This window comes from Rana temporaria, chromosome 7 (assembly GCF_905171775.1).
Source record: "Rana temporaria chromosome 7, aRanTem1.1, whole genome shotgun sequence".
NCBI classification, from domain to species: domain Eukaryota; kingdom Metazoa; phylum Chordata; class Amphibia; order Anura; family Ranidae; genus Rana; species Rana temporaria.
Window position 1 is genome coordinate 69,818,287 of NC_053495.1, and position 24,011 is coordinate 69,842,297.

Genomic DNA, 24,011 nt, shown 5'->3' on the forward strand with positions numbered 1-24,011 from the left:
ATGCTGGATTGAATGGTATATACTTGTTTTTAGGGTGAACCTCCACTTTAATCAGAAGTGCAGGCTAGAGTGACAATGTACAGCGAGTACAGTACAGCAGATTTCCACTATCACCCTATACCAGAAGGTATGTTACTGATAGGATCAGCAGGTAAGAATTAAAAAAAAGGAAAGCTAATGCAGACACCAGATTTAGGCCTCATGCACACCGAACATAAAAAAAAAATTGATTATACAGGCGTTTTGCATTATTTTCCTTTTAGCCTGTAGAGGCAACTCTATGTTAGCTTTTGTGTTCAAATACATTTGGGCATTTACAGGCATATTTGTAGAGAAGCATTTACAGGCTGAAAAAAAAAAAAAAAAAAAAAAAAAAAGTGCAATTTTGAGAAAAGCTTTCAGGCAAAAAAAAAAGCTTCATGCCCCTAATTGCATGTAAATATGCCTAAACGGCACGTATCAAACATGTTTAACCAGTTAACAACCGCCCTATAGACGATATACGTCTACAAGGCGGTTGCTTAACTCTAGGACGACGTCTGCAATACCCCACACTACCCTGCAACGTCGCCTATGGGGATTTTTAAGTAGCAAAGTTTGGCGCCATTCCACGAGTGTGTGCAATTTTGAAGGGTTACATGTTGGGTATCTATTTACTCGGCGTAACTTCATCTTTCACATTTATGCAAAAGAATGAAGAAAAAATACTAAATTTGCTAAATTTTTTAACAGAAACAAAGAAAAATTCATTTTTTTTTTTACAGAATTTTCAGTCTTTTTTCTCTTATAGCGCAAAAAATAAAAAACCCAACGGTGATTAAATACCACCAAAAGAAAGCTCTATTTGTGTGAAAAAAAAGACGAAAATTTCATTTGGGTACAGTGTTGTATGACCGAGTAATTGTCATTCAAATTGAGAGAGCACCGAAGGCTGAAAATTGGTCTGGTTATTAAGGGGGTTTACGTGCCCGGTGATCAAAAGGTTTAGTGTACATTTTTTCCCCTAGTGTTTTGAGGAGAAAATCTCAAACTCGCATTTTGTAGGCTGCTTTTGTCTTCCAGCAGTTATGCCATTTTTTCGGTTGCCTAATGTGCATGTATAATTTTGCTCTTTCAAAACAAATTTTAAAGATCTTTAGCATATTACAGATCTAAAATCAAATGCCGCCTCCCCCACCTGATTTTATATAGACCAAACTATTATACAATATCAAAGTGATTAGAGTGTGGATATCTTCCTGCTGCATGCGGTTACTGAAGATAATAAAAATGTTATGTGCACAAAAAGGAATTACAATAAAAATAAAGCCTAGTACACAATAGAAACCAGCCGACATTCAGTCTGTGTGTACTGGAGTTGGTCCAACAGAAGCCAGACGTTCGGTCTGTCGAAGGGGCATGACCGAAAAAGGTCTGCCAGTCCGCTCCCGATCAGTATTCTCAGCCAATGGCTGACCGGCATGTTCTGGAGGGGGGCAGTCCCCTGTCAGAACACAATAGAACAGCAGGAGAGATCAATGTACCAACGTCGAAAACTTAGTACAGCAGCTCCTCCTGATCGCTCAGGATTTTTTTTCGTTCCGCCCTGCTGGGTTTACCAGGCCTTAAGGGTCCCTAAATACAATAAACAAAAAATACAAATTCACCCCTCTTACCTGACATGGTGCCAGATTAAAGTGAAGAGTCTCCTTGGGCAAAGTACAAATAACAAAGACTTTTGAAGACTATGCAAGTTCAAGAGAGAAGCTGGAAAAAAATCATGAAATGCAGCCTTGGCATCGGTGTCCTTTCAAAAGTAGATTCTGCCGTCAGGTGCTCGGTGCTGAAAAAAAAAAAAAGAAAAAGAACAGTTAAATGCATTTGCAGGTTGACTCCTGTCAAGTCTGAGGGTTTGCAGTTATGTAATCAAGCCAAGTCCTTCAATGTTTGCACTCTAAAGCCTAACACACAGGGGAATAATGTATGGCAGCATCAACTGGTTCAATAGAAACCACCAGACATTCGGCACGTATGTACAGCATCCGGTCCGACAGAAGCCGGCCAGTGGCGGACAGGAGTGTTTTGGTGGGGGGGCGTGTCAGAACACAATAGAACAGCAAAGGCAATTGCTGTTCTAACATTGGATTGTTCCTACAGCAGCTCCGACCTGAGCAGTCCGATTTTTATTCATTCACAATTAAAAAAAAAAAACACATTAGACTAAAAAGGTATTTCCAGGAACCTTCCAGGACAGCTACTTGAGAGATGATTAGCTCCGCCTCTACAGGAAACACACATCAGATACATTTTAAAAGGCCCCTCCCTTTCCTCTGATCCTCAGTTGTTTAGAAGATCAAGCAAACCTACACCAAAGTGCACTCGGCAGAATAGGGTGGGAATATAGACGCTGTCCTGGAGGGTTACTGGAAATACCATTACTGGCAAGTCTAACGGGGTTCCCCCCCCCCCCTCACCTTCCAGGGCAGCTACTTGAGAGGATAAGCAAGATTCTATACCTTAGGGAGGGACAACAGCCTGAAGCACTTTCCTACCAAAGGAGAGGTCCTGGCTGGAAAGCATCGGAACTCTATAATGTTTGACAAATGCATGAGAGGAGGACCAGACAGCAGCTTTAGGAATTTCTTCCCATGATGCACCCGCTCTTACTGCCCATGACGTAGCCATGGATCTTGTTGAATGAGCCCTAATTCTAGAAGGAGGGATATGACCTGAGGCTTTGTAAGCTTCACAAATAGAGCTTCTCTGATCCATCTAGCAATAGAGCTTTTTAGACGCTTTGGACCCCTTCTTGGGGCCACTGAACAATACCAACAGCTGGAACTCCTAAACCCACTGGATTCCTCTAGGTAAAGCAGAAGACATCTCTTTACGTCTAAAAGACTAAGGGGCAGATCCACAAAGCACTTACGCCGGCGTATCTCGAGATGCGCAGCGTAAGTGTAAATTAGAGGTCAACCGATATGGGTTTTTCTCTGGCCGATACCGATATTTAGAATTTCGGGCGGCCGATATATGATGCCGATGTTTGCGGCCGATATTTTAGGCTGATTTTTATTTTTTGGCAGGTGGCGCTAATTGGCACTGGCAGGTTGCACTGGATGGAACCAATTGGCAATAGCAGATGGCACTGATTGGCAGGTGGCACTGGCAGGCACGTGGCACTAAGGTGACACTGGCAGGTGGCACTAATTGGCACTGGCAGGTGGCACTAATTGGCATGTGGCACTGGATGGTACTGGCAGGTGGCACTAATTGGCAATAGTTAGCACTGACAGATGGCACTGGTTGGCACTGGCAGGTGGCACCAATTGGCAGGTGGCACTGGATGGCAATAGTTAGCACTGGCAGGTGGCACTGGATGGCACTAGTTGGCACTGGCAGGTGGCACTGGCAGATGGCACTAGTTGGCACTGGCAGATGGCACTAGTTGGCACTGGATGGTATTGGCAGATGGCACTGGATGGCATTGGCAGGTGGCACTGGCAATGCCAGGTGGCACCAGATGGCATTGGCAGGTGGCACTGGATGGCGTTGCCACTGGCAGGTGGCACTTGATGGCATTGACAGGTGGCACTGGATGGCATTAACAGATGGCACTAGTTGGCATTTGCAGGTGGCACTGGATGGCACTGGCTGGTTGGCATTAGCAGATGGCACTGGCAGGTTACACAGCACATAATGTAGCGGATAATGTGTAAAACTCTCTCTATACAGTTTCACATGGTGCTGCAGAGAGCAGAAAGAGGAGCTCAGATTCATTGTGATGTTGAAGGTGGGCGGGACCCGGGTTGGGCGGGGCTAAGCTGTCCACCAGCCAATGGGATGAGATCATTGGCTGGATAGCTGCTGAGTCCCGCCCACCCCGGGTCCCGCCCACCTTCAACATCACGATGAATCTGAGCTCCTCTCTCTCTGCAGCACCATGTGAACCTGTATGAAGAGAGAGTTTCACACATTATCAGCTACATTATGTGCTGTGAAACCGTGAGAGCAGAGAGAGAGAGAGAGAGAGAGAGAGAGGAGCTCAGATTCATCGTGATGTTGAAGGTGGGCGGGACTCAGCAGCTATCCAGCCAATGATCTCATCCCACTGGCTGGTGTTGGACAGCTGAGTCCCGCCCACCCCGACATCAGTCCGACAGCTCCATTCTCTATCTCCTTAGTGTTTCACACACACGGCACTGCTCTGCAGACAGTGTGGAGAAGAGAGGGGGAACCCCATGTTCCTCCTTCCTTCTCCACACTCTGCTGATGCAGATCTGCTAAATATCGGCCACATTTGGATAATAATCGGCCGATGCCGATTTCTCCAAAATGACTGAATATCGGCCCGATATATCGGTCGACCTCTAGTGTAAATATGCGCCGTCGTATTTATGCGCAGTATCCCCAAAACGAGATACGCCTGAAAAATAGGTTTTTCAGACCGACATTATTTTTCTACACCGGAGCATCGTGGGCGCAAAAATACGCTGGACGCACCATTGTTTTGCTATGCAAATATGCAAATTAGGTAGATACAGCGATCCACGAAATTACATTTGTCCGGCGTAGGCTATGCGCGTAAGCTGTACGTCCGGTCTAAAGTTACCACTCATAAAAGCAGCTTTAACTTTGCACCAGACGTGTGCAGGTCAGCTTCAGCAGCACCGTTAGGGACGAGCTGAGCAGCCACACTTGCAGGATTGCAGGACAACAATCTTTATGCCAACATGCCAGGGGCATCCATAGTCATAGCTATACTACTGGCTTTAGATGCGCGTAGAAGGAGGAGGGCACGGAGGAGGAGGGCACGGGAGAGGATATACCAACCGCGCATAAACGTCTTTGGCATGGGGGATTCCGGAGGTGTATCGCATCTTCAGATTCAGCCCTACTGCCATCCTGGAATTAACCACAACCCTGAAAGATGACATCACCAGCCAGACACGCCGCTCACATGCAGTGGAGCCACTGGTCAAGGTACTGGCAACACTCCATTTCCTTGCCAGTGGCTCGTTTCAGCGTACAAGTGGAGTTGTGGCTGTGATGGCACAATCCTCCATTAGCAGATGTGTGCACCAGGTTGTCCCCACAATCCTCAGACGCATGGCCAACCAAATCATCAGACCCACCCAGGAGCACCTGCGGGTGAAGGCAATGCGTGATTTCTACAGAATTGCAGGATTCCCACGCACCATGGGGGCCATTGATTGCACACATGTGGCACTATGGCCCCCCCATGACACAGATCACTATCGTAAGCACTGTCATTCCATCAACGTACAGGGCACGCGGGGAGGAAAGACTGCACGGAGCACGCGGGGAGAAGACTTGCAACTCCCCTGCCTGCCCAGGTATTGGCTGAGGCATCGGAGCATTTCCCCCCCCCCCCCCCCCAAGTACAAGTACTCAGGGAAATGCTCGGTATCGGTACCGATATCGGTTTCGGGACATCCCTATAAAAGGACACTTACCCGACACTGGATCCAGCGCTGCGGTCACCTGAGTCGATTCTTTAATAGGCTTCGGGTCCAAGCGTCGGGCATCTTGACTAAGGGAAACTGGCAGTGCATTCGTGAGCCGTGCTGCACTTTGTGAATGGTCCCACAGTCTTCTGGGACCTGTGATGTGTCCCAGAAGATTGTGAGGAAAGGTGGGGGGGGTCAAAATTGTACTCAAATTGCTGTGGTGATCCGACCGAAAGTGATGGAATAGGTACAGGTACCTGCCAAAATCATATCACAATTTTCAAGTCAACATATACTGCTCCACTTAAAATACTGTATAGCCATCTATTAAGCAAGATAGACAGTGGTTGAATTTCTAATATTACTTAGAAAACACGTATGATTTTATTTAATAACGTGTCATAAAAACAATGTTGCTCAGTAAACCACAGCAATCAATAACAAACTAACTTTCATTATTAACTGCACTGAACTGTTAATAACTACAGGTTACAGTGCATCACAACTTCTTGCACGGTGGTTATCTAAATCAGGGCTCGACAAAATCCCCCCATCCTGTGACTCCGTGCGCCCCCACCTCCCCCGCCGCGCGATTGTGGTGGGCCGCGCCACCCGGTAATTGAGGCCGCGGCTTTCCGCAGGCCTAAGCTTCCGTCTGTGATCTGGCGCCATCTTGTTGTGGCCGTTGGCATGACAATTTAACCAGCAATCCAGCAATTCTAATGGAGCTTCCCCAGTGTTTTCCCTGCCATCTACTTCCCTCTAATTAGAGCCCCCAAACATTATATATATTTTTTATTCCAACACCCTAGAGAATAAAATGGCGGTCGTTGCAATACTTTCGGTCACACAGTATTTGCGCAGCGGTCTTACAAGCGCACTTTTTTGGGGGGAAAAAATACTTAAAAACACACTACAGTAAAGTTAGCCTCTTTTTTTATATTGTGAAAGATAATGTTACGCCGAGGAAATTGATACCCAACATGTCACGCTTCCAAATTGCGTCTGCTCCACGAGCAGCAAACAAAAACGAGCAGCAAATGGCGACAAAAACATTTACCCTTTAAAATCTCCATAGGCGACGTTTAAAAAATTCTACAGGAAAATTGTCTTCCGTGTATGGACCAATTACCCCGATCACACTAAATCCTGAAATTTATCTTCCTGACAGCAACGCATCGACACCCGTTATTCTTCCGATGACATTCTACAGGGCTAAAGATTTCTTTAAGAATAATGACCTTTTGTCTTTTGAAACCTTCCAATCTACTGACCCTAATTGCAACATCTCCAGTATCGGTTATGTTAAGATCACAAGATTTCTTGAAAGACTAGATCCTATGAGTGGATGGTACAGACCTAAGACACTATTTGAATCAATTTGCCTCAGAGGATCCCCTCAGAGACACCTTATTTCCTTCACTTATAACCTTTTAAACTCTGACATAAACCCTCAATTAGACAACACAAACCTTCGTTGAGAAAAGGACCTTCAAATTTCTGTGACGAATGATCAATGGGCAAACGTATTTAGACGATTACACAAAGGCACATTGAATATTTGTACACAGGAAAACGGATACAAAATCTACTCGAGATGGTATAAGACCCCTTTGGTCATTCACAAATTTGACCCTGATACATCGCCCCTTTGCTGGCGATGTAAGGAAGCGCCGGGAAGTTTGTTACACATTCGGTGGGAATGCACTGTAATAGCTGGATTCTGGAAGGGAGTACATAGACTTATAATACAAATAACTACTTACTCTCCAGATTTCACAGCAGGACAATACTTACTTCACCTTTCTAGCCTCTCCCACTCCATCTACAAAGACACCATCATTCTACACCTCATCAACGCAGCGCGGCTTTGTGTCCCAATAAAGTGGAAACAAAGTCTCCCACCTACCATTCCGGAATGGATACACAAGGTAAACCACATTTCCAAAATGGAATTGATACATCAATCTAGGGATTCTTCTAGATTATATCTCGATAAATGGTCCTGTTGGACACACTTTGTGAATTCAGCTGAATGTCATGCCTTACTAGAGTCCTGATCAAATGTTCTGATTACTGTTGACCTCCCTTTTCGAAGTATTTAGTCAACGGATTGCAAAATGAAATTTTAGAATATATCCACTGATGCACTATATCAATTCATTTCAGTATGCGAAAAAACCTTTACCTTCTCTTTCTTATCATCTCCTCTCCCCGTTTACTTAAGTTCTGCTTTGATTATATAACTCTTAAAGTTTATAATATAACTGTTTATTTAAACTTATGTTAGACATTAAGTCAGCGTTTCTCAACGCTAAAGTTTGATGTGTAATGCTTTATTGAAAATGCATGTAAGCGTGTATATTGAAAAATCCAATAAACATAATTAAAAAAAAAAAAAAAAAAAAATTCTACAGGTTGCATGTTTTGAGTTACAGAGGAGGTCTAGGGCTAGAATTATTGCTCTCGCTCTACCAATCGCGGCGATACCTCACATGTGTGATTTGAAAACAGTTTACATATGCGGGCACTACTCATGTATGCGTTCACTTCTGCGCGCGAGCTCGGCGGGACGGGGCACATTTTCTGGCTCCTAACTTTTTTAGCTGGCTTCTAGATTCCAAGCAAAAATTTGTCAAACCCTGATCTAAAATCGCCACAGAGGACATTAATGTCTGTACAACCAGTGTAGCTGGTTAGGCTTAATGTACATAGGACGTTTTAAAACCTCTCCTGAACACTTCACCTAGACAGATAGTAACCAACGTTTAATAATGTCTGTATCGCCGTGTTTGCGTTTAGAGGCTTTTCTTTCAAATAGTGAAAAATATATCTCTAATAAAAACGCATGGAAATGAAACGCGGCTAAATGCGAGTTACCATGTTTACAAGCTGTTACAAGCATTTGGCTTTACAAATGCCTCTAAACATCAGTCCTGAACGCATTTTTTTGCTTTCCAAAAAATGCTTCTAAACTCAACTGCCTAGAAACTACTATAAAAAATGACCCTGTGTACATGTACTGATAAGATAACAGAGTTCAGGGGCCACTGAAATAAAAACGCCCAACTGCTCCTAAATGTCCGATTACCAGCAGCAGTCTACATGAAGCCTATCTTAAGGCGAAATTGCTGACTCTACCCCAATTCCTTAAATACATTCATGTCCTCAGGGGCTGATTGATAAAGCAGCGGGGTGGACATAGCAGAACATGCATGAAGCACAGTGTTTATACAGTGGGTATAAAAAGTCTACACACCCCTGTTCAAATGTCAGGTTCTGTGATGTAAAAAATTTTTTACAAAAGATAAATAATTTTAGAACTTTTTCCACCTTTGATGTGACCTAAAAACTGTACAACTCAATTGAAAAACAAACTGAAATATTTGAGGTGGGTGAAATAAAAATTAACTAAAATAATGTGGTTACGCAAGTGTGCACACCCTCTTATAACTGGGGCTATACCTGTGTTCAGAATTAGGCAATCACATTCAAACTTGTGTTAAATAAGGAGGCAGTACACACCTGGCATTTAAAGTGCCTCTGATTAACCCCAAATAAAGTTCAGCTGTTCTAGTAGTTCTTTTGTGACATTTTCTTAGTCTCATCCACAGCAAAAGCCATGGTCCACAGAGATGTGATAGAAGTGTCACCGGTGCAAAAAAAATAAATAAAAAATAAACTTTCGTCCATGGACGGACACAGCTTACTTAAATCTTGACTTGTGGGTTATGTTCCTGTTCTATAGGAGAGGACTAGGCAGAACATGTTAGATATTTAAATACATGTTACTTTAAACAGAGTTGAACAGCCACGCCCAGGGGGCGGTCCCTTCAGGCATAACCCTCCGCCCTGCAGTCAGCAGCTCAGTTTTTTTCTGCTTAGTAGAGGAGTAGGACCTGGCTCCCTTTGGGATGCGACGGTCGAGGACACAAGGACAGAAGTACAATGTCCTCATTCAGGTCAAAAACTGAAACTACCTTCGGAAGAAAGGAAGGCTGCGGGTGTAGCACCGTTTTATCCTTGGAGGACCAAGTATGGTGACTTGCAAGACAAGGCCGCCAACTCCGAAACACATCTGACAGATGTAATGCCTACTAGAAAAGCCACTTTCTGAGATAGCGTCAATAGAGGAATTTCTCTGATGTTCTCAAAAGGAGGCTTCTGAAGAGCCGAGAGCACCAGATTCAAATCCCACGGAGGCAGTGGTGGTCTAATCGGGGGAAGCACGTGTCAAACCCCCTGTACAAAACTACCTATACCAGCAAGTGGGTCACCATGGGTCTTTGAAAGAAAACAGCCAAGGCTGAAATCTGTCCCTTAAATGGTGCTTTAAGGATCACTAAACAAAAAATTTTTTGGGGCTAAATAGCTTGCTTTACCTTATATAGCAGTCTTGATTTCATGTCCTCATTGTCCGTTTTTGCTTTGAAGCAGCTGTAATCCTTTGCTGAAATCCTCACTTCCTGGTTCTCTGGCTCCATAGTAAATTTCTCATGGGAGCTTCTCACTGTGGTCTAAGCTGTGTGTCTAAAACTCCTCAGAACCAATCAGATTCATTTTAAAAACAAAACACTGCCCTGGGGATTTGTTTGTTTTTGTTCTGTGTGTCTCTTTACTTCACATAAACATGAAATCATTTTAAAAGCGAAAGTGAAACTAGAGGCACATTATATGATAGAATTTTATCTATTTTTCATCATTTTTAAAAGGAATCAGTTAACTTTTATGTCTCTATACCCTGTAAATAGTCATTTCAGCAAAAAAAATTTTTTCCTTTAGTGACCTTTTAAGGCAAGTTTCTGATCCACTCCACGCTGTAAAAACAGCAGGACCCTGGAAACTGAATACGTCTGTGGACACCACTCCATCTCCTCGCACATAGAGATGTAGGCCTTCTAAGTGCGATGATAGATCTTCCACGAAGATGACTTCCGTGCCCTCAGCATGGTTGAAATGACCGAATCCGACAGACCTCGGTCCCTTAGCATCTGGCTTTCAATAGCCATGCCGTTAAAGCCAGCGACTGTAGAGTAGGATGAAGTGTATGGGAGCTTGAGACAGAAGGTCCTCCCGCATTGGCAGCTGCAAGGGTGGACCAGGGACGCCGGGGCCAATCTGGAGCAATTAGAATCACCGGGATCCCCTCGGTGTCCACTCTGTGGAGCAGACGAGGAAGCAACTTCAGTGGGGGCAAGGCATAAATTAGCCGATACTGACCCCACGGGGCCACCAACGCGTCTGCCCAAGGATCTCTGGACCTGGCCACGAACCTCAACACCTTGCGATTGAGTCGAGAGGCCAGGAGATCCACGTCCGGTGTGCCCCACCTCCAGAAAAGGAGTTGAAACACCTCTGGATGCAACAACCATTCCCCCTGATCCAGCATCTGGCGACTTAGGTAGTCCGCCTGCCAGTTTTCTATGCCCGGAATGTAAATGGCTGACAGAGCCGGCACACTCCTTTCCGCCTACCGCAGGATGTGAGCGACCTCCGATGCCGCAGCCAAGTTTCTTGTTCCCCACTGATGGTTGACATAAGTCAGAGATATGCAATTAGCGGACCTCCAGCTGTTGCAAAACTACAAGTCCCATCATGCCTTTTCCTCTGGGTGTCATGCTTGTGGCTGTCAGAGTCTTGCTATGCCTCATGGAACTTGTAGTTCTGCAACAGCTGGAGGTCCGCTAATTGAATATCCCTGACATACGTCATCACCATGGCGTTGTCCGACTGGATCATGATTGGACGTCCTTGTAGCCTCTGCGACCACGAGGAGAGGCATAGCCTGATCGCTCGAAGTTCTAGTACATTGATCAGCAGGCGAGATTCGTCCAGAGTCCAGCGACCCTGGGCCAACTTGACCCCCCAGACTCTCCCCCCCCCCCCCAACCTGTGAGGCTGGCGTCCGTCGTGATCACAGTCCAATGGTAAGGAAGGAATAACTTCCCGGACTGAAGGGTCGGGGATCTCAGCCACCAGAAGCCCTGACCAGGTGAATTTCCTGAATCCGACGATCCAGAGACAATTGAGATCTGTTCCATTTGGACAGAATCTCCTTCTGCAAGTCTTGAGTGTCGAATTGGGCATACGGTACTGCCTCGAAAGAGGCCAGCATGAGGCCCAGAACTCACATCGCAAAAAACGAAGAGACGACCATTTGCGGGATGCAAACAATTTCTCTCCAAAGAAAGGAAGACCTTCGCCTCCAAGGAGTCCAGAATTAATCCTAGGTACTCCAGACGCTGAGTCGGTTCCAAGACCGATTTCTGAATGTTCAGCACCCAACCAAATTTCCGGAGGGTCTAACTGGCTATAGACACGTCCTTCTCCAATTCTGAGCCAGAAGCAGCTCTCAGAAGATCGTCTAAGTAGCCCACAACAGCAATGCCTTGCTGTCTCAGCAAAGCCAGAATCGGGGCGAGCACTTTGGTGAACACTCTTGGTGCTGACGCTAGGCCAAAAGGGAAGAGCCACAAATTAAATTTCAATGTTTTTTTATTGTTGTTTGCGTATAAAAAAATACAAAAAGTGTTACATCATCGTACGTGTTATACACAATACACACCCATACGTTTTTTCCCTATTTTCCCCTCATCTTTTCCTACCCTCCTTCTTTATGACATTGTGAATAAATGAAAAAACCCTTGTTTCTGAACTGTCATACCTCCCCTCCCCCTCCCCCACCCCTCAAACCCTCACCCGCCCACCCACCCTCCCATCACACCGTAAGCCGGTTTTTGAAGTTAATGTACTTCGTTAAATACGTCTTCCCCATAAAGGAATGCCCGATAGCGGGTTAAGATATTTATTAAATTTGAATGGCGATTTCTATATAGAACATCCTGTTTCGTCTAGCCAGGGTTTCCACATCCTCACAAACTTACTATAATTCCCCTGTCGGGTAAGTGTCACTCTCTCACTCCAAATCATTGTGTTAATAGTTTCAACCCAAGATTTGACAGTGGGTGGTATCTTGGCCTGCCACCTCAACGCAATTAACTTCCTTGCCTGAAAAAGGCATCTCAGTACCACTTCAAGGGAGCTGGCTGGCACTCTATTTTCCCTCTATGCTGCCTAACAAGCATGTCTTAGACTCAGCTTCTAGCTTAATTTTAAAAGTTTTATTTATTATGGTGATCACCTCCTCCCAGTATCTAAATAACTTTGGGCATTTCCACATCATGTGGATAAGATTGCCTGTCGCTCTGCACCTTGGGCATTCGTCAGTACTTCTCCACCCGAGATTGAACATTCTCCTGGGGGTATAGTATACTCTATGCAAGAGGAACAAGTGTGATACTTTCTGAGATGGGGAGATCGAGACCAATACCCCCCTCAAGATCGCACTCCACTGTTCCGTGGTCATTTGACCCAAGTCTTTCTCCCATCCTGTCCTGCTCTTAATGGGGCCTGCCCTACTTATTGTTTTAGCTCCCAATCTAGAGTACAACTCAGATATCAAGCCTTTGGTTGTTTTTGGAGAGGTTATTTTCAGGAGGGTGGGGGCCGAGGACCATACAATGGGTTGTGACCCAAACTGAGCTTGGATAGCATGTCGTATCTGTAGATATCTGTAAAATGGCTTATCCCTTGTCTCTCCCATTCTTTACATCTCTCGATGTCTTTTAATTCTCTTAAGTTTTGGTTGCACCAGAGAGGGGCAAATATTGTTATTCCCTTGTAGCCCATCAATGCTTTTGTTGTTTGCCACACTTTAAGGCTAAGTTTTATAGTTGGACATCTATGGACGAACGAACCAGCCTCGAGTGCCTCCACTATTGTCCTATGTGGTGCTCCTGTTAGCATCAATCTACCGGAATTTCCACCTCCCTCCAGTCCGCAAGTTGTTGTAGCTGTGAGGCTATAAAGTATGTTTTCGGGTGAGGTACTGCCATTCCCCCCTCTTTAGCTGGTAACTGCATGGTCTTCTTCCAAATTAACTCTCTGAAGAGGGATTCTATCTTTTTGAACCATTTTTGAGCTATCCAGACTGGGGAGTTATGGAGGATATAGAGTAACTGGGGCAAACGTAGCATCTTTATCAGGTTACATCGTCCCGCTATAGATAATGGTAGTCTACACCAGACATCTCTTTTATGTTCCCATTTAGACAAAAGAGGAATCAAGTTATTCTGGACAAAGCTATTAAAGTCCCTCGTGATCCATATCCCAAGATATTTCATCATAACTACAACTTTTAGCTGAGGGATTCCATGGGGTATCTGGGCACCGAGGGAGTCAATTGGCAGTAGTGCTGACTTTTCCCAATTAATGACCAACCCGGAGCATAGCCCAAACTCGCCCACTACTTTGATCACATTTTTTAACGAGGTTTCAACGTCTCCCAAAAAGAAGAGGACATCGTCCGCAAACAGTGCGATCTTATCCTCTATAGTCTGTCTATGGAACCCTTGTATATCTTTAGTTTTCCTAATTTTAATGGCTAATGGTTCCATCGCCAAAGCGAACAGTAGGGGAGAAAGGGGACAGCCCTGTCGCGTTCCTCTCTCTAGTTGAAAAATTTCTGAAAATTTGTTGTTGATTTTAGTTTTTGCTCTTGGCTGATTGTATAACAACTTAACCCAACTCATGAACCTGGGGCCAAACCCGAATTTCTCTAGGACCTTCCATAGGTAGTCCCATTCCAGACTGTCAAAAGCCTTGGCAGCATCCAGGGCTAAGACGGCTCTAGAGCCCTCTCCCTCTGTTGGAATTTGCATATTCAGGAACACTCTCCTGATGTTGGCACTGGTTGACCTATTGGGAATAAAGCCAGATTGGTCAGGATGTACAAGCGCTTGGATATACCGGTTAAGGCGTGTGGCTAACACTTTGGCCAAGATCTTGGCATCAGTACATAGGAGAGAGATAGGACGATACGATGAAGCCTCTCTTGGATCCTTCCCCTCCTTATGCAAAACAATGATGGTAGCTTCTGTCATAGAGGTGGGAAGTATTCCCTGAGTCAATGCCCAATTTAGTGTCTTTAGGAGTTCTGGTAGCAGGATATCCCCATATCTTTTATAGATCTCTACGGGCATCCCATCTGGGCCTGGTGACTTGAGTTGACATCCCCGCCACTGCATGTTTTAATTCTCCTAGAGTAATTGGCGCCTCCATGTTAATGTTTTCTTCCTCCGATAGGGTCGGGATGAGCAGTCCCTGGAAAAATGTTTCCAGTCCTTCAGTCCCCTCCCTTCTCTTGGAGCTATAAAAGGGATACAAAGAATTCTCTAAAGGTATTTAATATCACGGTTTTATCAAAGGAGGATTCACCGTTTGATAACTTAACTGCTGTAACAGTGGAGGGGGGGGGCATTGGTTCTAATAAGCAGAGATAATAAACGGCCCAGAAGAGCCACAAATTGATAGTGGTCTTCGCCAATCGCAAGTATGTGTCCTTGATGTCCAGGGACGCCAGAAAGTCCCCCAGATGGAGCGCAGCAACCACCGAACGAATGGATTCCATCCTGAACTTTCACACCCTCACAAAAGCATTGAGGGCCTTGAGATCCAAGATCGGACTGACACCTTCCTTCTTTGGGACCACAAACAGATTCGAATAGAATCCCTGAAACCTTTCCTTCAGTGGCACAGGTAAAATTACCCTGCACCTGAGCAAGTCTTGTACTGCTCCCATTAAAGCAGCCGACGAGCCGGAAGGAGGGGAAGATGAGGGAAAGAATCCGTTACCACCTCGCAGACCCATTGGTCGGAGAGCAGGGAGGTCCACCGAGCTGCAAACCCGTTAAGCCGTCCCCCCACCCTTGAGTCGGGTGGGGGCAAAACTTCATGCGGCAACAGGCTTGGTAGTCGGCTTGTTTGGCTTGCGCACCCAGGGCTTCTGTCCCCCAGCTGGAGCTTTAGACTGGGAGGATCTGCCGGCTGACCCAGACTGACAAAAATATCGCTTCTGCATGGAATAGGAGGGCCCCGGCTTACGAGGCAGCTCCTTCCCCTTAGAGGACTGAGGGAGAAGTGTGCTCTTACCTCCAGTGACATCCTTAATAATGTCGTCCAGCGGGGTACCAAAAAGCCTCCCACCTTTGAAGGGCAAATCTGCTAGAGCTTTTATGGATGCTTGGTCAGAGGACCAGCATTTCAGTCAAATCACACGGCGTAATACCACCACCGATACAGATGCTCTGGAGATCAAGGGAGCTGCATCCAGAGTGGCATCCCAGACATACACAAGGCCCTGTATCAACTGGTCGGCCAACCTCACACTCAGGGGGGAGCTGATGCTCCTCCATTGTCTGGCGCAAAATCTTTGCCCATTCAGTAAGCGTCTGAGACACCAAAGTTGCAGCAAAAATAGTCCACAACGCAGACCCCAGCATGGTGAACATGGAACGGGTCACAGCATTTGACCACCTATCAGAAGGGTCCTTAAAAAGGCAGGGGACCCCTCTACCGGGAGAGTGGTTACCTTATTTAGCCAAGGGACCAGGGGGGTCCACGATCGGAGGAGAGGCCCATTTTTTTTTTTTTTTTAAAGGGCTCTTCTCAAAAGGATAACGGACCGCCATGAGTTGAGGGACCACAAAGGACTTCTGTTGCGGCCGTTCCCATTCCTTATCTATGAACTTATCAAAGAAAGTAACATAAGGAAAAGCTTTCACAGAGCGGTTAGATTTGTGTAAACCAAAGGAGACAGACCCCTCTGTAGAAGTCCCTGCTGCATCCTCCAGCTTGAGAGAGTCCCTCAGTCTTAATAAGTGCACTCACAAGTGCCCTATATTGCACTGACCCGGACGTGGGGACCTGGTCTGCATCCTCTGACATACCAGAGGCCCGAATCAGAGTCAGAGCATTCCCCAGAAGATGGCGGGGGAGGGTGCGCTTTTTACCCCCCTTACGCCTGCACGCCGCTTCCACCCATTCCAGGACTCAACACAGCATATCCATGGGAACCGCAGGTGCAGAGGCACCGTCTGCTGCCTCTGCCAATTTAGGGGAAGAAAGGGCAGATACTGACTCCATATTCACCCACTGACAGCCCTCAGGAACCAAGTGAAAAACACTCAAGAAGTCCACCCTCCTTTCTGCACTGGCTGGGGGGTGGGTTACCCAGGGGACTCACCACCCAGAGGGAGACCGCTCAGCACCGCTGCCCGCCTTCATTGTATACACAGTGTGTGTGTGTGTGTGTGTGGAAAAAAACTGAGGTGAGAGCTGCGCGCCGTTCAGAAAGCCAGTGCTAGAGGCCAAGACCCACTCCAAAATGGCCACCAGACGCCTCAGATAAAAGGGCGTGGACCACAAGAAAATGGCCGCCCGCAATACCGACCTGCGCCACAGCGCGGCCACAACAAAATGGTCGCCAACGGAAATTCCAATAGAGAAAAAGCAGGCACACAAAAAATGGCGTCGGCCCTTGTGGGATAAATGGAGGGCAGACTTGCCCGATTTGGATAGGGAAACCTGGGAGGAGTGCTTCGAGGCTAGTTCTAAAATAGTTATTTCGTCCAGAGACAAGCTGATCCAAACAAAATTTCTGCATAGGGTGTATTATACGCCTCAGAGGCTGCACAGAATCTATCCACTTCGGTCCCCGAATTGCCCCCAATGTCTCTCACCTGATAGCACCTTCTTTCACATGTTCTGGACCTGCCCAAGGCTGGCGAGGTTTTGGGCTGCGGTGGGTGAGACTATTAATTTCCGTCTTCAGTTGGATATGCCTTGGACGGCAGAATTGGCTCTGCTAGGAGTGCAGGATGATGAGCAGAGGCCTAGATATACTAAGACGCTAATCTCCTTGTTCTTTTATGCTAAAAAGACAATCCTGCTGAAATGGATCTCTCCCCTGCCCCCCCACAGTTGGCTCATGGAAAAACGCGGTTAATGCAGTACTTCCATTGTACAAGTTGACTTATGTCAGTAGATGTCCTCTGAAATATGAGAGGGTTTGGCGACCATGGACGGACCCCACGTATGAAGCGAACCCTTGAATATTGATATGAGCAGGAGAGTTATCCTTGGGACATTGGGCAGGCCCCCCCCTCCCTTACGTTCCCTGTACTCAGTGTCTGTTTGTTTATATTGAAGTGTTGCCTGCCGCTTTGGGGTTATCTGGATCGCATAATCTCCTTCTCTTTATGGTGTGCCATGTATTTTTAACCTTTTTTGTTGCCGTTTTGTTCTGCTCTTACCCAGAGTGATTTGTCATGTACCATCCTTGTGTTTTTCCAATAAAGACCAACCTTATTTAAAAAAAAAAAAAAAAAAAGGCATCGGCGCTGCAAAAAATGGTGCCCGAGCCCCGCGATGTGGACAAGAAGGCTGTGCAGAGACTTCCCAGGAGACAGACCCCCCCCCCTTACAGAAAGCGGACCCCCGGTCGCAGTGGGCTCTAGGGCAGGGGAGGAAAGGATGACAGAGCAGGGAAAGGGAGTACAGGAGAACCCCTTAATCCGGGAAATGCCCAGCTGCTCCATCCTGCCGAGGCAGGAGGAACCGTACTTACCCGTCCTTGCGAGGACTTGCTGGTGAGTCCCTGACAGACCCACAACCGATGGTATGGAGTAGCTGTCGGCCCGGTCAACTGAGTGAGACAACAGCAGCCCAGTCATATGTGGACCCCAGAGCATATGCTCACAGGCCACCCCTGGAGCCATGGGGTATGTTGTTGCCGACCCATCGCGTAGCCAAGGTCTGCTCATGCTCGATGGCCGGACTGGGGGGGGGGGGGGGGGACTACAAGGATATATAATATCCAGCCTGTCACCCAGCCAGCAGTTGATAGAAGAATCACAAAAATAAAATAAATAACAATTTCTTCAGGACTCTGGGTCCAAAAGGGAGCCATGTCCTTCTCCGCTAGTCAGAAAAAAACTGTGCTGCATGCTGCAGGGTGAGGGGTTATGACCAGAGGGGCCGCCCCTTTGGCGGGGCTGTTCAACTCTGTTAAAGTTACATGTTTTAAGATAACATGTTCTGTCTAGTCCTCTTCTATGAACGGGAACATAACCCACTTGTCAAGATTTAAAGAGCTGTGTCCGTCAGTAGACGATAAGAGAAAATACCAGTTACACTTACGGTAGCTGTTTTTCTGTAAGTCTTACAGGACGGCACCTTGAGAGTAGACTGGCTCCACCTGACAGGAAACACAATCAGAAAGAGGTTTAAAAGCCCCGCCCCTCCCCGTGCACCTCAGTTAGTGATAAAGTAACCACCATAAGAGCACGGGAACCAGTATATAAAAATACAAACCATATAAATTCCTCAGGGTGGGAAATAGGCCTGCCGTCCTGTAAGACTTACAGAAAAACAGCTACCGTAAGTGTAACTGGTATTTTCTCAAGTCGTCTTCCAGGACGGCACCTTGAGAGATAAGCAAGTAACCCTCAGGCCTACCTTAGGGCGGGACAACTGCCTGCAGGATTCTTCTGCCAAACGTCAAGTCTTGGGGTGACAGAAGTTCCACTCGGTAGTGTTTGAGAAAGGTGTTCTGGCTTGACCACGTTGCTGATCTACAGATTTGTTCCACTGAAACTCCTGCTCTCTCTGCCCAGGAGGTTGCTATAGATCTCGTGGAATGTGCCTTGACTTTAGGTACTGTTTTGCCAGCTTTAATGTATGCTAATGAAATTGCCTGTCTTATCCACCTAGATATAGAGGCTCTAGATGCTTGGCAACCCTTTTTCTGTCCTGAAAAATTAATTAGCAAGTGAGATGAGCGTCTGAACTCGCTCACCCTTTCCAAATAACTTAACAAACAGCGTCTTACATCCAAACAGTGGAAGGTCTCTTCCCTTTCGTTCTGTGGATTTGCGCAAAATGAAGGAAGAATAATTTCTTGTGACCTATGAAATTTCGTTGCCACCTTAGGTAGGTACAGGGGATCCTGACTTAGGACTACCCTGTCTTCAAAAAGACGAAAATAAGGCTCTTTGATTGAGAGCGCCTGCATGTCTCCTATTCTTTTGGCCGTAGTAATAGCCAGAAGAAAGGAGAATTTAAATGTCAACAGCCTAACCGGAATGCTGTCTATCGGTTCAAACGGAGGTTTGGATAGATGGTCTAGAACCAAGGTGAGGTCCCAGGGGGGAACCCTGGAGATTTGAATAGGGGATAACCTATCCCTAGCCGACAGGAATCGCTTGATCAGCGGATCCAGGGCCAGCCTCTTGTCTAAAAAGTAGGACAAGGCGGCTACCTGTACTCTTAAGGTTCTTGTGGCTAGTCCTAGATCAACTCCTTCCTGGAGAAATTCCAGGATGACAGATATTTCAGGTAGTGGGGCTTGCCTGGCTGCACACCAGCGTGAAAAAACCCCCCAGGTTTTAGCATAGATTTTCCTAGTGACCTCCTTATGACTAGCCAAAAGGGTATTTATTACCTTCTCCGAACAACCTCTCCGCTGCAGGTTCCACCTCTCAAGTACCAGGCCGTCAGACTGAAAAAGTCGGGCTCTGGGTGAAAGATCGGTCCCTGCCGCAGAAGGTCCACTCGGACCGGGAGAGGAAGGGGGGGAAGAACTGACCAACGTTCTAACATTGGGAACCAAGCTCTTTTGGGCCACTGGGGAGCGATCAGGATCAGCTTCCCCCGTGAGCGACTCAGTTTCTGTAGGACCCTTGGGATCAGACTCAGGGGAGGGAAAGCATAGGCCAGCTGAAATGTCCAGGCCTGGGCCAACGCATCCACACCCTCCGATCCCTGATCCCGGGAGAGGGAGAAGAACCTTTCTACCTTCCTGTTCTTCCTGTTCGCGAAGAGGTCTATCTCTGGGTTGCCGAAACGATGTCGAACCCAGTCGAAGACTTCTCGATTTAATTCCCACTCCCCCTGGAGGATGGGTTGGCGGCTTAGAAAGTCCGCTTCTAAGTTTAGGACTCCCCTGATGTGGATTGCTGAAAGGGAGAGGACTCTCTGTTCTGCCCAACTCAGAATTTCTAAGGACAGCCTTCGGAGGGAACGGGACCTGGTGCCTCCCTGGTGATTTATGAACGCCACCGTGGTTGCGTTGTCGGAGAGAATCTGTATTTCTTGGTTTATGACTCTCTCCTCGAACGCCTCCAAGGCCTTCCCGACCGCTAATAATTCGCGGAAGTTGGAAGAGGACCTGCTCTGTTGTCGATCCCAGCACCCCTGGGCCTGGAGACCCGACATGTGGGCTCCCCACCCCCAGGAGCTGGCATCCGTGGTTATCCTGAGAGGATTTGTCTGGTTCCATGGGAGGCCTTCCTCCAAATTCTGAGGAATGAGCCACCACCCCAGTGTGCATTTTACTGACTCCGGGATGCTGACCCTGGAGTCTAGGGATGAGTCCTTCCCGTCCCAGGAGGAGAGCAGGAAGGCCTGCAGGGATCTGTAATGAAGCTGGGCCCATGGGACCGCTGGGATGCATGAGGTCATCAGTCCCAGTAACCTCATGATCTGTCTGAGGGAAATTTCTATTGACCCCATGACGGACCTGACCACTGACCCGAGTCTCTGGATCTTGTCCTCTGGAAGAACCAGCTTTTTCTCTATGGAATCTATCAGGAATCCCAGATACATTTTTCTCTGTTCTGGGAGGAGAGAAGATTTTTCTCTGTTTACAATCCATCCCAAAGATTCCAGAGTAGTCAGGACGGTGGCCAGATCCGAGAGAAGGAGTTCTCGGCTGGGGTTGAAAAGCAGTAGGTCGTCCAGGTAGGGGACAAGGGAGATCCCTTTCAGATGTAGAAAGGCGACCACCTCTGCCAGGACCTTCGTGAAAACCCTTGGGCTGGAGGCCAGACCAAAGGGGAGTGCGGTGAACTGCCAGTGCTGAATCCCCTGAGGGGAGGCAATGGCAAATCGGAGGAACCTTTGATGGTCCCTGAAGACTGGGACATGGAGGTAGGCGTCCCTCAAGTCTATGGTAACCATAAAGACTCCTTCTAACAACAGTCCCTTGAGACTGTAAATGTTTTCCATGCGGAATTTCTTGTAGAGGAGAAAGGTATTTAAAGGTTTTAAATTTATGATCAATCGGAATTTCCCCGAAGGTTTGGGCACCATGAAAATATGTGAGTACACCCCCTGACCCTGTTGTCCTGGCGGAACTGGGATTATGACTGCCTGCTGAGCTAGATCTGTGACACTTCCCAGAAGGGCAGCTGCCTTGAGGGGATCTTGGGGTAGATGAGTGAGGAGAAATATTGGGGGGGGAAGTTGTCGGAATTCCAATCTGTAACCCTCCCTCACTATTTGCAGAATGTGAGGACTCCGTGTTATACTCTCCCAGGCTGGAAAAAATTGGGAGAGTCTTCCCCCGACTCTTAAGTCACTTGGAGTCCTTACCTGCGGGTTTGGGATCGGGGAAAAGGATACCCCCTTTTGGCTTATCCTTTCCCGTGATCCAACGCTTATTAAAGGCCGATCTTCGGTCAGAAGGTCGGTTTTTATTCTGGGGGCCTCGAAAAAATCTTCTATTAGGTCTAGGTTTTGGGGGGAACCGTTTCCCCTTTTCTGAGGCCCTAGTTAGAGCTTGATCAAGTCCTGCCCCAAAGAGAAGAGTACCTTCAAAGGGCAGGGCACATAGACGGGTCTTGGAAGCAAGATCACCTTCCCACGTCTTGAGCCATACCGCCCTTCTGGCGGCGTTGACGAGAGCACCCGTCTTAGCAGAGGATCGGACTGTTTCAATCGATGCGTCTGCAAGATAGGCAACCGCACTGCCTATGACTGTAAGAGAATCTCTAATTTCTTTAAACTTGGAGGTCTGAGGTACATGCTCCAGAAGTCTGGTTAACCAGGTATCTGCATTCCTAGCGATGCAGGAAGAGGCTAAAGCGGGTCCAAGGGCGGCCGTATTAGCCTCCCAGGCCCTGCGAAGGGAGGTGTCTGCCCGCCTGTCTAAGGAATCCTTTAAGTTCCCTGCATCTTCAAACGAGAGGTCAGACTGCCTGGAGAGTTGGGCTAGAGATGCATCTAGTTTAGGAGTTTTAAATAAAGTATTTTCTAACTCCTCCTTAAAGGGACAGCGCCTCTTCCAGGTCTTGTACCTTAGTAGTTTCTTTTCAGGCTCAGCCCATTCCCTCAGAACTATATCTTTAAGTGACTGATGGACTGGGATAACCTTTGGCTGGGGTTTAGCTAACCCCTGGTACATTCTGTCCTGAGGTGACACCAGCTCTGCTGGCTGCTGGATCCCCTCAGAGGCATAGACAGCAGACAGCAGACCCCCCATGTCATCTGTAGAAAAAATATATTTGCCTGATCTGGCATCCTCATCCTCATCCTCAGAATGACTATCAACTACCCCATCTTCTGGAGCCTCTGAATCTTCGGTGTCAGATAGGAGAGACTCCCTAGCCCTGGAAACTCGTGGCACTGGGGTGGATGAGCTCTCTTGAGAAGAGGGGCCGGCTGCTATGGGCTCAGGATCCCTATTTTTTAAGGTGTCCTTAAATTCCTTTAATGTGGAGAGCATTTGGGATTGGACAGCTAGGAATTCTTTCATAATCAGGGAAGTTTCCTTTGCTGTCAATTTTTGTATGCATTTGGCACAAAGAAGTTTGGAGTAATCTGCAGCCAGCTTAATGCTACAGTTACCACACCTCTTGGTTTTGGAAGTGTGTTTTAGGGAGAGAATAGCAGCTTCCCCCTGGGCAGAAACCTCCTCCCCTGTAAGGGGAGAGAAAAAATATATCACAGTTCAACATCAAGTGTGAGAGGAGAGGAGAGGAGAGGGGGGGAGGGAGAGGACCCAGTCCAATATGCCCCCCTGACATTCTGAGGCAGACTCACCCTTGGTGGTGTCCTCGGCTGCTAGCGAACGATCCTCGCGCTCCATAGCGAAGTCGTGTAGGCGCCACTCTCCTCCTTGCTGCAGTGAGAACAGCGAGGCGCCGACGCCGCTGGCGGCCGCCATTTTGGTGAAGACCGGAAGCGGAACTTCGTCATCACCGCGCGCCGCCTGTGACGCGGCGTCGACTGCTGGCTCCATTCGAAAATGTCCCCGGGAGGACAGTACACCGGAGCCACGCTGAGGAAGCCCTCACACCCGCCCAGCAGGTAAGGGGTCCTGGAGGAGAGGGAACATGGCCACATAGGAGTACTGGAATAGCCACTATCCCAGGGATTCCTACAGAAAGGAAAGAAGGGGGGTATTGTTTGCAATCTTCCTCCCCCCCCCTATCACACGGGGAAAACCCCCCGGGACAGGCATTACACCTTTAAGCTGAGGCAGGGACGGCCCCCAGGACCCACTGCTCAGTACCCGGAGGGGGACCACCAGCCCCAGGCCTTAGGTCTGATAAAAAATAACAAACTGTTTCGCTGGTGGGAAACACAATCAATAACTGAGGTGCACGGGGAGGGGCGGGGCTTTTAAACCTCTTTCTGATTGTGTTTCCTGTCAGGTGGAGCCAGTCTACTCTCAAGGTGCCGTCCTGGAAGACGACTTGAGAAATGGGCATTAACTCCAGAGATAAACCGATAATTCTCCCACTCTACAAGACTCTGGTCCGGCCACACCTGGAGTATGCCGTCGAGTTCTGGAACTGGAGAGAGAGTCCAGAGAAGGGCAACAAAACTAAGAGACTGGGGACCTTAGTTATGGGGAAAGGTTACGAGCACTGAACTTGT

At 47.4% G+C, this 24,011-nt stretch overlaps 1 protein-coding gene across 6 annotated transcripts in view; it reads right to left on the reverse strand.

The window, feature by feature from the left end:
- Positions 1-24,011, reverse strand: part of SGSM3 (small G protein signaling modulator 3) — a 439,637-nt gene that overhangs the window by 341,527 nt on the left and 74,099 nt on the right. For all 6 annotated transcript variants that reach the window (XM_040359570.1, XM_040359574.1, XM_040359572.1 and 3 more), the window contains exon 2: positions 1,656-1,822. In XM_040359570.1, the coding sequence (XP_040215504.1) occupies positions 1,656-1,662 (7 nt within the window). In that variant the 5' untranslated portion in view covers positions 1,663-1,822. The remainder of the gene's footprint in view (positions 1-1,655; positions 1,823-24,011) is intronic.